Genomic DNA, 13239 nt, shown 5'->3' on the forward strand with positions numbered 1-13239 from the left:
GATTCTGTGCCTGGAAAAAAATTGACTGGTTGCAGTTAACTCTGAAACATATTTTAGTAAAATTATCAAGTTTTTAAAATTGAAGTATCATTGATGTACAATATTATATAAATTAAAGGTGTACAATATAACGAGTCACAATTTTAAAGGTTACACTCATTGATAGTTATTATAGCATATTGGCTATATTTCCTATGTTGTACTTGTGGCTTATTTTAAACCTAAATAGTTGGTGCCTCTTAATCACCTACCCCTATGTTGCCTCTCCTCACTTCCTTCTCCCCACTGGTGACCACTAGTTTGTCATCTATTTCTGTGAGCCTGCTTCTTTTTTATTTTATCCACTGGTTTGTTGTGCTTTTTAGATTCCACATATAAGTTATATCATATAGTGTTTGTCTTTCTGTCTGACTTATTTCACTTAGCTTAATGTGCTCCAAGTCCATACACATTGCTGCAAATGGCAAAATTTCATTCTTTCTTTATGGCTGAGTAATATTCCATTTTATATGGATGGGATATACATTGTATATGTATATTCCATCATATAACCATATGTTTGTGTGTGTGTGTATATATATGTATATGTATGTATGTACACTACCACTTGTTTATTCATTCATCTCTTGATGGATATATAGGTTGCTGCCATATCTTGACAATTGTGAATGATGTTGCTATGAACATTGGGATGCATGTATCTTTTTGAACTAATGCTTTTTCTTTTTTCCAGATACATACCCAGAAGTGGAATGCTGGGTCCTATGATTGTTCTTTTTTTAGAGAAACCTCCATAATGTTTCCCAGCTGCACCAATTTACATTCCCACCAACACTGTATGAGGGTTTCCTTTTTCCTACATTCTTACCAACATTTGTTATTTGTTAAAACTCAGATTTGTTTTTTTAAAAAAGGGGGGGCATCCTCTGACTCTGCAGTCAAAATAAGATCCCCAAAGTACATATTTTATCACAATAATTTAGCAATTAGATGATTATGTAATAGTGCCTGTTTCTTTGTTCTCATAAAATGTCATTAGGCAAAAATAGTCAATGTTGAAATTTAGCAGTTTTGGGGGGTATATACTCTTTCGAACTTTTACACATTTGAGATAAAATACAAAGCTCTTATGTTATATCTTGCAACGAAGACCCAACACAGTCAAATAGATACATATTAAAAAATAAAAATAAGCAGCACAGGTGGAAGTTTTGGAAACTTTTTTAAAAATAGAAACTTTCTAAAATAGTGAAAACTTATTAGATTCTGTTTATTGTACCTTGAAGGAATTTGTTCTTATTGAAAACTATCAATGAATGAAAAAAATGCAAATAGGTGCAAAGATTGGTATTTATCATGTTTCAAGAAATGATAAAGAGAATGAAAATGTATGTCAGCAAAATGTTAAACGTTCAAAATTGAAGTTGGATTTCAAAAGCATACATGCAGCTATTAGTGCTATGGACTAAAGACTATGTACGTGCTCACTCGTTCAGTCGTGTCGGACTCTGCCACCCCATGGACTGTAGCCCGCCAAGCTCCTCTGCCTATGGGAGTTTTCAGGCAAGAATACTGGAGTGGGTTGCCGTTTTCTGCTCCAGGGGATCTTTCCGACCCAGGGAATGAACTTGGGTCTCCTAGGTGTATTTTTCACCATTGAGCCACCTGGAAACCCCACAGACTCTATACTTAGAGGGTAAAATATTAAAAAACAACAACAAAGAATTAACACAATAGCAAATCATTCCGCTCCCCGGGCTGAAACGTGAAAAACGAGGATCACAATTCTAATCCACAGATTTTGTGTGGATGTATACTGGGGTTTGCGGGATGTGTGTTAGCCTGCGGTTTTCCAAGGAAAACGCAGGGCAAAGTAACAGCCTTTTAAGAGTTAGGTTGTATGACGTCACCATAGTAACAGCAAGCAGGGCTCGTGCGCCTATTTAAAGCGACTGCATGCTTTAGGAGCCACTCAGCCCGGTCCTCTTCCTCAGACTGCTCCGCCTCTACTTCCACCAGAGACTCATTCGCTCCGCCCCGCGAATTCCAAGTCGCCAATCACCATCCAGTTTTCCCTGGCTGTGGACGGCGCGTGCCCCGGTTTTAAAAGCTCAGGGCGGGGGGGGGTGGGCTTCTGGTTTCGCGCCTGCGCATTCGTGCTCTCGCCCCACGCCGGTTCCGCGTCCTCTCAGTGCGTGATCTCCGCGCCTGGCCCGAGAGGTCTCAAGTCTCACCGAGCTGTGGGCTGTCGCCGTCGCCGCCGCGATGGGAAAAACCGCGGACTCTCGGGCTACGGGAGCCCGGCCCGACCCGGTGCGGAGCTTCAATCGTTGGAAGAAGAAACACAGCCACAAGCAGAGCCAAAAGAAGCAGTTGAGGAAGCAGCTGAAGAAACCCGAGTGGCAGGTCGAGCGCGAGGTTATCAGCCGCCTCATGCAGAATTACGAGAAGGTGAGGCCGGCGCCGGGGAGGGGGCGCGGGGCCGCATGTCCTTGCCGCACTGGGCTGCATGGGCGAGCGGGCCGACCGGTCACTGGGACCTTGCCTGGGGAGCAGGAGAAGGGGGTGGGATGCGAGGTGCCTCCGGGGGCTCCATTGAGGCCACAGGTGGTCTGCTGGGTGCCAAGCCCAGGCCTCCTGACCGACCAGGCCGCCCTCTGGCTCACTACAATGGTTTTGATAAAATGGGGAAAATGTAGTAGTGCTTAAGCATAAGGAGATTAATTGCTATTATAGTTATCAGTTCAGTTCAGTCGCTCAGTCGTGTCCGACTCTTTGTGACCCCAGGACTACTGCAGCACGCCAGACCTCCCTGCCCATCACCAACTCCCGGAGTTTATTCAGACTCTTGGCCATTGAGTCGGTGATGCCATCCAACCATCTTATCCTTTGTCGTCCCCTTCTCCTCCTGCCTTTAATCTTTCCCAGCATCAGGCTCTTTTCAGATGAGTCAGTTCTTCGCATCAGGTGGCCAAAGTATTGGAGTTTCAGCTTCAGCATCAGTCCTTCCAATGAATATTCAGGATTGATTTCCTTTAGGATGGACTGGTTGGCTCTCCTTGCAGTCCAAGGGACTCTCAAGAGTCTTCTCCAACACCACAGTTCAAAAGTATCAATTCTTCGGCGCTCAACTTTCTTCATAGTCCAACTCTCACATCCATACATGACTACTGGAAAAATCATAGCTTTGACTAGACGGACCTTGGTTGGTTAAGTAATGTCTCTGCTTTTTAATATGCTGTCTAGGGTGGTCATAACTTTCCTTCCAAGGCGCAAGCATCTTTTAATTTCATGACTTCAGTCCCCATCTGCAGTGATTTTGTAATGTTCGTAAAAATAATACAACCTAATGGTAAATAATGACACATTGTAAGCCACTCACCATGTGGTTTACATTAATTATTTGACTTGATCTGAGGTATTGGGTCTTATTTCCCTTTTACAGATGAGAACCTTGAGGATCCAGGAGAATAAGAAACTTGTCTTTAGCTCTCACATGTATTAAGTGGTGTGGGATTGGAACCAAGACTCATATCTCTGATTCCGAAGCCTTTGCTTTTAACCATTATGCCAGAGTTGCGTCTCTGAACATCACCCATCCTTAATATACTTATTTCATTTTCTCAACTGAAGGACAGCAGCTTGTTACATGTCCCCATCTGAGAATTGCCATAGAAAAGCTGGATTCCTGGTCCATTTCTGATACGTTACCATCCTACAATGTAGCTGATGTTCCCAGATGAACATCCCTGTAGTTATCATTTTGACTTCTTGACTTCTCTTACCTGCTCAGGCTCCTTGGGACTGCCACTACCCTTTCTTTTCCTTCCCTGTAAATTTTGTGTCTGTTGGCCTTCACCCGCCTCACTCAGCCTTTCAGTGATTGCTTCTTTTCAGTGCAGTGTAATCAGGGATTTAACATGTGGGACATATCTGGAAAGTTATCATGTGTCATGCTGGTATAGCTTTTGCTTAAATAACCCTTAGATCAAAAGTGAGGACTCGATGGACATGAGTTTGGGTAAACTCCAGGAATTGGTGATGGACAGGGAGGCCTGATGTGCTGCGATTCATGGGGTTGCAAAGAGTTGGACATGATTGAACGACTGAATTGAAGGTTAGATGAAGCTTAGAGTTTGTTTTGGGGTTAAGTATATATACACACACACACACACACACACATATTTGTGGGTGTGTGATTGGGGGTTTTAAGTTATGATGGTTTGGTTCTGGTTTGTGCTTACCTGTGGGGTTGCAAAGAGTCAGACACGACTGAACGTGCATGCGCACCTCACCTTTGCTCACCTGGTGAGTGACTCTGGGCAAGTTACTCTGCTTCTCTCTCCTTGTCTTTAAAAGGAATAATTGTATCTACCTTCATTAGTTATGATTATTCTTGTTATTCAGTCTCTAAGTCGTGTCTGACTCTTTGTGACCCCATGGACTGTAGCCCACCAGGCTCCTTTGTCCATGGGATTCTCTAAGCAAGAATACTGGAGTGGGTTGCCATGCCCTCCTCCAGGGGATCTTCCCAGGTCAAACCCAGGTCTCCCACATTGCAGGCGGATTCTTTACCATCTAAACCACCTTGGAAGCTCACTATCATCTGAAGTTTCCTCAAATTCATGTCCATTGAGTTGGTAATGCTATCTAACCATCCTCTGCCTCTCCCTTCTCTTTTGCCTTCAATTTTCCCAGCATCAAGGTCTTTTCCAATGAGTTGGCTCTTCACATCAGGTGGCCAAAGTATCAGAGCTTCAGCAGTGGTCCTTCCAGTGAATATTTAGGGTTGACTGCCGTTAGGGCTGACTGGTTTGATCTCCTTGCAGTCCTAGGGACTCTCAAGAGTCTTCTCCAGCACCACAATTCGAAAGCATCAATTCTTTGGTGCTTAGCCTTCTTTATGGTCCAACTTTCACATCTGTACATGATACTGGAAAGACTATAGCTTAAATAGATGGATGTTTGTTGGCAAAATTATGTCTCTGCTTTTTAATATGCTGTCTAGGTTGGTCATAGCTTTCCTTCCAAGGAGCAAGTTTCTTTTAAATTCATGATTACAGTCACCGTCCACAGTGATTTTGGAGCCCAAGAAAATAAAATCTGTCACTGTTTCCACTTTTTCTCCTTCATGTGCTGGATGCCATGATCTTAGTTTTTTGAATGTTAAGTTTTAGGTCGGCTTTTCCACTCTCATTTTTCACCCTCATCAGGAGGCTCTTTAGTTCCTCTTCATTTTCTACCGTTAGAGTGGTATAATCTACGTATCTGAGGTGGTTGATATTTCTCCTGGCAATCTTGATTCCAGCCTGGGGTTCATCTAGCCTGGTGTTTTGCGTGATATACTCTGCATATAAGTTAAATAGGCAGGGTGACAGTTTATGGCCTTGCTGTACTGCTTTCCCAAGTTTGAAAGTTATGAGTGGTTAGTAAGTATGCGTGTAAAGTGTGCTGCACAATGTCTGACACATAAATTTTCCACATATTACCTGTTATATTTTTATTACTACCACTGTATGCACAGCATCTCAAGAAGCCATTGTAAGGTAAATTACTCTTAGATTACATTTTGGGCCCTTCTTCATCTGACTGAAATTGCTTCTGGAGGAGAGCCTCAACCATTACTTCTTCTCACTCTGTTCTGTTCTCTTATGTAATCCCAAGGCTTATTTCTGTGACTCCTTGTATTCTACCCAGAGCTATTCTGACTTCATATCATTTCCGCGCCCCCCCCCCCCCCCCCCCCGCCCCGATGCTACTGGACACCTTTATTTAACTGTGTCATAAAATACCTTAAATGCCACCAATCTAAAACTGAGTTCATTATCTTTTTCTCCTAAATTCGCAGTCTGTATATTATTTCCATATTGCCACCATGGCAAATTAACCACAAACATGGTGACTTAAAACAGCAGAAATTTATTCTGTCACAGTTCTGGAAGCTAGAAGTCTGAAATAGTTTAACTGGGTTGAAATCAAGGTGTCAGTGGGGACACACTCCCTCTAGAGGCTGTAGGGGAACTTCTGTTTCTTGCCTTTCGTAGCTTCTGGTGGCTGTTTTCCTTGGCCTGTGGCTGCGTAAGTCCAACTTCTGTCTCCACAGACCCACTGCCTTCTGTTCTGTGTCACATGTACCTATGTCCTTTTTCTGTAAGGGTGCTTTGATCACATTTAGGGTCTACTCAGATAATTGAGGATAATCTCCCATGACAAGATCTTAATCACTGTGCAAAGTCACTTTTGTCATGTAAGATATATATTTGGGGATTGTTATTTAGGCTACCACATTCGGTGTGCTAAGTTGCTTCAGTCCTGTCTGACTGTTTGCAGCCCCATGGACTGTAGCCTGCCATACTCCTCGGTCCATCGGATTCTCCAGGCGAGAGTACTGGAATTGTTGCCATGCCCTCCTCCAGGGAATCTTCCTGACCCGGGGATCTAACCTGAGTCTCTTATGTCTCCTGTATTGGCAGGTGGGTTCTTTACCACTACTGCCGCCTGGGAAGCTACCACATCCCAGCCCCAGTCTAAGCAGACTGCTGAGCTGGAAACCTAGGATTAATCCCGGAGGCTTCCATCTTACCACTCATATTCTGTTAGTCACGCTGGTGATCAGCTCTGCTTCTTCAGTTTCTCAGATACTTCTCCGTCCCCACTGCTTGCCTTAGTTCAGGCTCTGTCATCCCTTGCCTGGGTTACCACAGGAGCTATTGCTTGTAATGGGGGTCTGTAGACAGGACAGTATAGTCAGTGGTTTTAGTTTTGCAGGTTGTAAGGGTGAAACTAGTTAACTCTGCCATTGTAACACAAAAGCTTGCCTTGTAAATACTTAAACGGACATAGCAAACCTTCAGTTACTAAAGCAGGTGGTGGGGTTTGTCCCTTAGGTCTTACTGCTTTCTAATCTAGTCTCCATATTGCTGCTAGAATGATTCTTTCCAAGATGAAATCCCAGTCCACTATTACTCCTGATTAAAGTTCTTCTTGGCTCACAATTATTTTCAGTCAAACACTTCAACATGTCAGCATATTCTAGTCCAGTGAAAGGGTAAGTTCCTTATGATCAGGCAGACATGGTTTAAATCTCACTCAGTTTTAAGTGTTTACTAGCCAAATTTCTTAATGTTCCTCTGTCTCAATTTCTTTATTCAACAGAGATTATTAACCACTGAAAACGTTGTAGGGCTCAAATGAGGTCACGTATATAAGCCAAGTGGTATGTGGTAGGCACATGAAAGAGCAACCTGCGCTATTGTGAGTTGGCTAGACTCCTTGGTGTTTCCACTGCTTGCAGTGAGGAGTCCCATTTCTCTCGCCCTGAGGACACCTAGTTGTCCTCCAAGATTTACCACCAAGTTTTCTTCCTGACCTCCGCAGGTAGGGTTAGGGCTGCTGTGTGTCTGTAGCTTTTTGTGTATGCCTTTATTATGTCATCAGCAGGCTGTGATGACTGCCTTTAACTTGTTTGTCAGCTCTTCCACTGGGCCATTGATACACTCCCTGTGCTCTCCCCAAAGATGGGTCCCACAGTGCTTGTCCTTAAGAAGGCCCTTAGTGTTTAGATGTTTGGTGCACTCTGGCCTTTTCCAGGTGACTTTACTCTGCTTGGTAACATGGATCCACTCGTTTTGATCTCTTGTTTTAATAATATTTACTAACATTTATCAAGCTTTTATACTTGTTGACTTGCCATATCCTCACAGCAAACAACCCTATGAGATTGTTCCCATTATATGTTATGAAACTTTAAGACACAGCAATAATTGGCACAATATTAAACAGTAAATGAAAAAGTTCTAATCCAGGAGACATAGGTTTGATGCCAGGGCTCCAAATTACCATGTTTTACTGCTTTGCACACAAATGTTTAAATCCCAGTCTTTTCACTAAGTTGAAGGAGCAGTTTTTTCCCACCAAGTCTTGTTTTTATTTATTTTTTAATTTTAGAAATATTTTCTTAAGAAATAAATGCGGTATGAAATCAGTTGCCTGGGTTAGCAGTCCTGGGATACAGTCAGAGCAGATTGGGGCATACCCTCAGCATATGGCTTCTCAGATGGTAGCATTTGTGCATTACAGTTTTACTACATTGGACAGTACACAGGTGGTGTTTAGTAGCCTCTCTGGTGAAATGCTGAACAACTGATTCAGAGATATTTGAAACAATTTGACAGGTAGTTGTTGAAGCATAGGTAAAAGTAGGTGGGGAAAAAAATCCCCGTCTGTATCCCTCAGGAGGTGGGGTGGGATTGATACATTTTTGCCAAATGTAATGATAGTAAATATGTACAGTGCTGTGGAGTAAGGGGATAGTATAATTAAGGGAAAGGTTCAGTTTTTCTGTGCAGAGCCCATTTTGGCCCTATGATTGAGAGAAAGGTGTTTTCCTCTGGGCATGCTACCCTTCCTTTTGGTGGTCGCAGCCTCAGGCCTGGCCTGTGGAGCTGAAAATGGGCTGAATTTCAGCTTCCACACCTCAGCCTTACCAGATAGCTTTGTGTAGGGCACGGACTGTATAGCAGTTTGTGGTAGCCATGAGTGGAGCTGGTTCTTGAATGATGTGTTCTCCAGGTAGAAAAGATTGGCCACAGACATTGTAGGTGGAGAGAGCAACATCAAGAAATACAAAAAACTGTGAAAATGTGTGGTGTTCTTTGAGGGGGCCTACTCCTTGGAATATGATATATGTTTCAGAATTGGCCTCAGGTGAAGTTGAAGAAGGGAGTTGCAAGTAGACCGAATGGCTTCGAAGGCTGTAGTACGTAGAATAATGACCTTCTAGAGATGTCAGCATCCTACCCCCAGACCTGTGATTAAGTTATATGGCAAGGATTGCTGACTTTAAAATGTGTTGACTGATCTGGATTATCCAAGTGGACCCAGTGTAACTATCGAGGGGTCCTTAAACGTGCAGGAGGGAGGCAGAAGAGTCAGTGTCTGGAGGCTGTGAACTGAGAGACTTGACTGCCATGCTGGCCGGGTTTTCAGAACTACAAAGGGGACCATAAGCCAAGGGATGTGGGCAGCCTCTAGGAGCTGGAAAAGGCAAGGAAATGGGTTCTCTTCCTGAAGTTGCCCAAAAGAATGCAGCCCTGCCAACACATTAATTTTAGCTGAGTGAGACTGGTTTTGGCCTTCTGACTTGCAGAATTGTAAGTTAACAAATAAATATTGGTGTAAGTCACTGTTTTTGTTGATTTGTTACACCAACAGTAGGAATAATATACAGAAGCTATCTGGAAGCAGTGATGAGTTTCTGGGAGGCAATTAGGGACCATATCTAAACTTAAGGGATCTAGAGGCTAGGGTGTTGGTATAATCGAGATCTTGGATCCTTTGAGAGGCAGATACCAAGATGGGATTAAGTGAGTTGGAATTTATTGGGGGAAAGTGTAAAGGTAAAGAAGGAATAGGAATAGGGAGGGAAAGGAGAGAGGAGAGAAGGGTGGGTAGGAAGCACTCAGGCTACAGCGCTGTTTTTAGAAAGCTTCCCCTGACAGGATGTCCTCGAACCAAAGTTGCCCCTTCAGAGGGAACCCTGTCCTGTGGGAATGGGTACCTCTGTGGTGCTTGGTCATTAACTGGGCACAGGCCAGGCAGGCATGACTTTTTCAGTGGTGGCTCTAGAGGGTGACAGCTGGCATTTATGAGCTAGCTCTGCTTCCACAGTGGGAGCTCCGGGGGGCTTATTTCTAAGGCCACCATGTAGGGCCTGTGTTCTCAAGGGACTGATACAGAGCTGAGGATTGAAGCTTATTGAGAAATGTTGAACTGTTTATTTTAGTTCAGCAACTGTTTTCACTTGCTGAATGACTCAAGCTCTCTGCACCTGGGATTCGTTTATATTTTTATTGTAATCAGCTATGCTGTATAGGAACTCTGCTTTCTAATCTATTCTTTTTTTTTTCTTAATCAAAGTTTGGTCAGGTGTGATTTGAGGTAGATTGCTTTTTTCCTCTTAATTGCAGTAGGTGGAGCATTCTGCTGCTTCTGCTAAGTCGCTCCAGTCGTATCCGACTCTGTGCGACCCCATAGATGGCAGCCCACCAGGCTCTGCCGTCTAGGAAGTTTTAAATACTTGCTTCCCTCATGCTTTGGGGTGTAAAAGCATCATTCACTTGTGTGAGAAATGAGACAGTTGGAAGAAGTAAAGGAGAGGGGTTAAGTGATACCTGCCTCCACCCTGATCTCCCTCCCTCTGCCCCCTCTAACTTTTCCACCAGTGCTGAGAAGTTCTTAATGAGTACCATCACTGAAACATCTGTTCTTTGTTTTCAAAAGAATGATGATACAGATTTTAGAGGGTGTATGATTTTTCTGGACATAACCAGATGGTCAGTACCGAAATGAGATTGATTATATTCTTTGCAGCCAAAGATGGAGAAGCTCTATACAGTCAGCAAAAACAAGACCAGGAGCTGACTGTGACTCAGCTCATGAACTCCTTATTGCCAAATTCAGACTTAAATTGAAGAAAGTAGGGAGAACCACTACACCATTCAGGTATGATCTAAATCATATCCCTTACTATTATACGGTGGAAGTGGGAAATAGATTCAAGGGATTAGATTTGATAGACACAGTGCCTGGAGAACTGGACTATAAGGAAAGCTGAGTGCCAAAGAATTGATGTTTTTGAACTGTGGTGTTGGAGAAGACTCTTGAGAGTCCCTTGGACTGCAAGGAGATCCAACCAGTCCATCCTAAAGGAGATCAGTCCTGAATGTTCATTGAAAGGACTGATGCTGAAGCTGAATCTCCGATACTTTGGCCACCTGATGCGAAGAACTGACTCATCTGAAAAGACCCTGATGCTGGGAAAGATTGAAGGCGGGAGGAGAAGGGGACGACAGAGGATAAGATGGTTGGATGGTATCACTGACTCAATGGACATGAGTTTGAGTAAACTCCGGGAATTGGTGATGGACAAGGCGTGCTGCAGTCTATGGGATTGAAAAGAGCTGGACATGACTGAGTGACTGAACAGACTGATGATTTTTCTAAGAGTGTTTTTTTTTTCCCCCTAAGAAAAGAAAAGGATGAAGGTAAAGGGAAAGAGAGTTGTTGTTGTTTTTTTTTTATCAGTAGGAACCATAGCCATCTTTTGCTATGGCTTCCAAGTGTTCTTTGGACTGTAATTGACAGTTTTCTAGAACAGGGCTTCCCTGTTAGCTTCCCTGATCGCTCAGTTGGTAAAGAATCTGCCTGCAATGCGGGAGACCTGGATTTGATCCTTGGGTTCGGAAGATCCCCTGGAGAAGGGAACGACTACCCACTCCAGTATTCTGGCCTGGAGAATTCCATAGACTGTGTAGTCCATGGGGTCACAAAGTGTTGGACACGATTGAGAGACTTTCACTTTCACTTTTAGAACTGCGGGGCTGTTGAAGGGGGGGGCAGACTTTTTCTGTAAAGGGCCAAATAGTGAATATTAAGTTTTATGGGCCATAGTATATAAATGAATGGTTGTAGTTGTGCTCCAGTATAACTGTATTTACAAAACAAGAAAGGAATTGGATTTGATCTTTGGGCCATGGTTTGCTGACCGTTGTTCCAGTGTATCAGTGAAGTAAAAACTTTTTGTTTCTTTGGTGACTTCTTTCTAAGTGTATAGTGTACAGCTTTGTGCATGTATGTGTGTTTGTGTACAGCTTTATGTTGTAATGGTTGGTAGAGTGCTGGAAGACCTTCTTTCTTCCAGACTTTCCCTCTAGGAGGTTGATAAACTTTGGAAAGATGTGCACCACGGTGTATCACTTTGTGCGTTACAAAGAGTAGCCCACTTTGCCAATGGACTGTACCTTTGATGGGGATTAAAGAGTGTGTTACCCATCTAGCTTCTATAACTGTTCCACTTGCTGTGAAAACAGATTTTTAGCTAATGTCCAGTTTGGGAAATTACCTCCTAATTTAGGTTCCTTGATAGGACTGGATATTATTTGAATAAACTTTTCTCCTTTTATTGCTCATACACTGATTCTGCCTCCTCTCCAATGTTATCCAAAATGATTTGTAGGGATTAAGGCAATGTTTTAATATTTGTCTTACATCATTTGAGGCCAGAGAATAAGCCTGTCTGGACTGTATTAAGAATCTTGGGAAAGATGATATGTAGACTAAAATGAAATACAAGGTGTCATCCCTTTACTTCCTGGAGTGTAATTTAAATAAATGAACCTTAGAAATGCAGCCTTTTCCTTTTGTGGATCATGTAATTTGGCAACATATTCCCATATCTGAGAAGTTCCTGCTTTCAGCATCTGCAGTAAAATGAAATCCAGAAAATTGGGTTTATGTTAATAAAACAATGTCAGTGATGAACATTAGATAATGTAAAGTTAAAGGGCAAAATGTCACTTATTGCGGCTTCAGATCACTACAGAGACACTTCCACTGGTTATTGTTAAATAATACTCCTCTCTCAGTATACCCCCAAATGAGTAGTTGTCAGGTTGGATTTGAGAGGTTTGTGCTAGCAAGATATATTTCTGCACCTAATTTCAGTTTATTCTCCAAAGTGTGTAAAGAGACCTCTTCTCATCGTGGTCTTTGGTTTATAGTCATTTTGCCCCTTACTTCCTAAACTGATATTATTTGAAGAATGGGCTGACAGTAAATTTTCTTCCTAAAACTGACGTGACGATGTCTTATTGTGTTGTTAACATTTTAGAGGTTTTTGGGGATATTGAAGGTAGCAGTATGTGGTAGTAGTGTGTATGTTGAGTGAAGTTTTCTTTTTTTTTTTTTAAGTAGAAATGATTACAAAGTTATATTTTTGATGATAGCTTCCTCAAGGCATATTTTTTCCAGAGGGAATGATGGTTTTTAACTAGAGTGATGCTTGAATTTATTCCTGTAGTACAAATGATGAGCTAAGCAGCACAGTTGAGACAAAAATTAGTTTTGTTGCAAAACAAATGAATGATGCAATATGTTATTTTGTCTTGTCTAATGTAGTCCCCTTTTACTTTTCAGATAAATGTAAATGAAATTACAAGATTTTCAGATTTTCCCTTGTCCAAAAAAACACTGAAAGGTAAGTTCATAGTGATCTTGGGATATATTGTTGGACTTCTTGATGCCTTTTTATAAATGGAAAAAAGTTTAGAGAAAGTTTAACCTGAAAAAAAAAAATCTTACTTTGGCAAGTAATTTTGATATCACGAAAGCCTGTAACAAGAAACAGTGTTAATTAAGTTTTACTGATTTGTTATTCTCATTCTTTCTGGACTGGTTAAG

General features: G+C 42.3%; 1 protein-coding gene across 1 annotated transcript in view; it reads left to right on the plus strand.

Annotated features, from left to right (window-relative positions):
* Positions 1-2156: 2156 nt before the first annotated feature.
* Positions 2157-13239, plus strand: part of DDX10 (DEAD-box helicase 10) — a 311460-nt gene continuing 300377 nt past the window's right edge. Inside the window, exons 1-2 of the mRNA XM_004016001.6 lie at positions 2157-2451; positions 12976-13036. Of these exons, the coding sequence (XP_004016050.2) occupies positions 2266-2451; positions 12976-13036 (247 nt within the window). The 5' untranslated portion in view covers positions 2157-2265. The remainder of the gene's footprint in view (positions 2452-12975; positions 13037-13239) is intronic.

This window comes from Ovis aries, chromosome 15 (assembly GCF_016772045.2).
Source record: "Ovis aries strain OAR_USU_Benz2616 breed Rambouillet chromosome 15, ARS-UI_Ramb_v3.0, whole genome shotgun sequence".
Classification (NCBI taxonomy): Eukaryota; Metazoa; Chordata; class Mammalia; order Artiodactyla; family Bovidae; genus Ovis; species Ovis aries.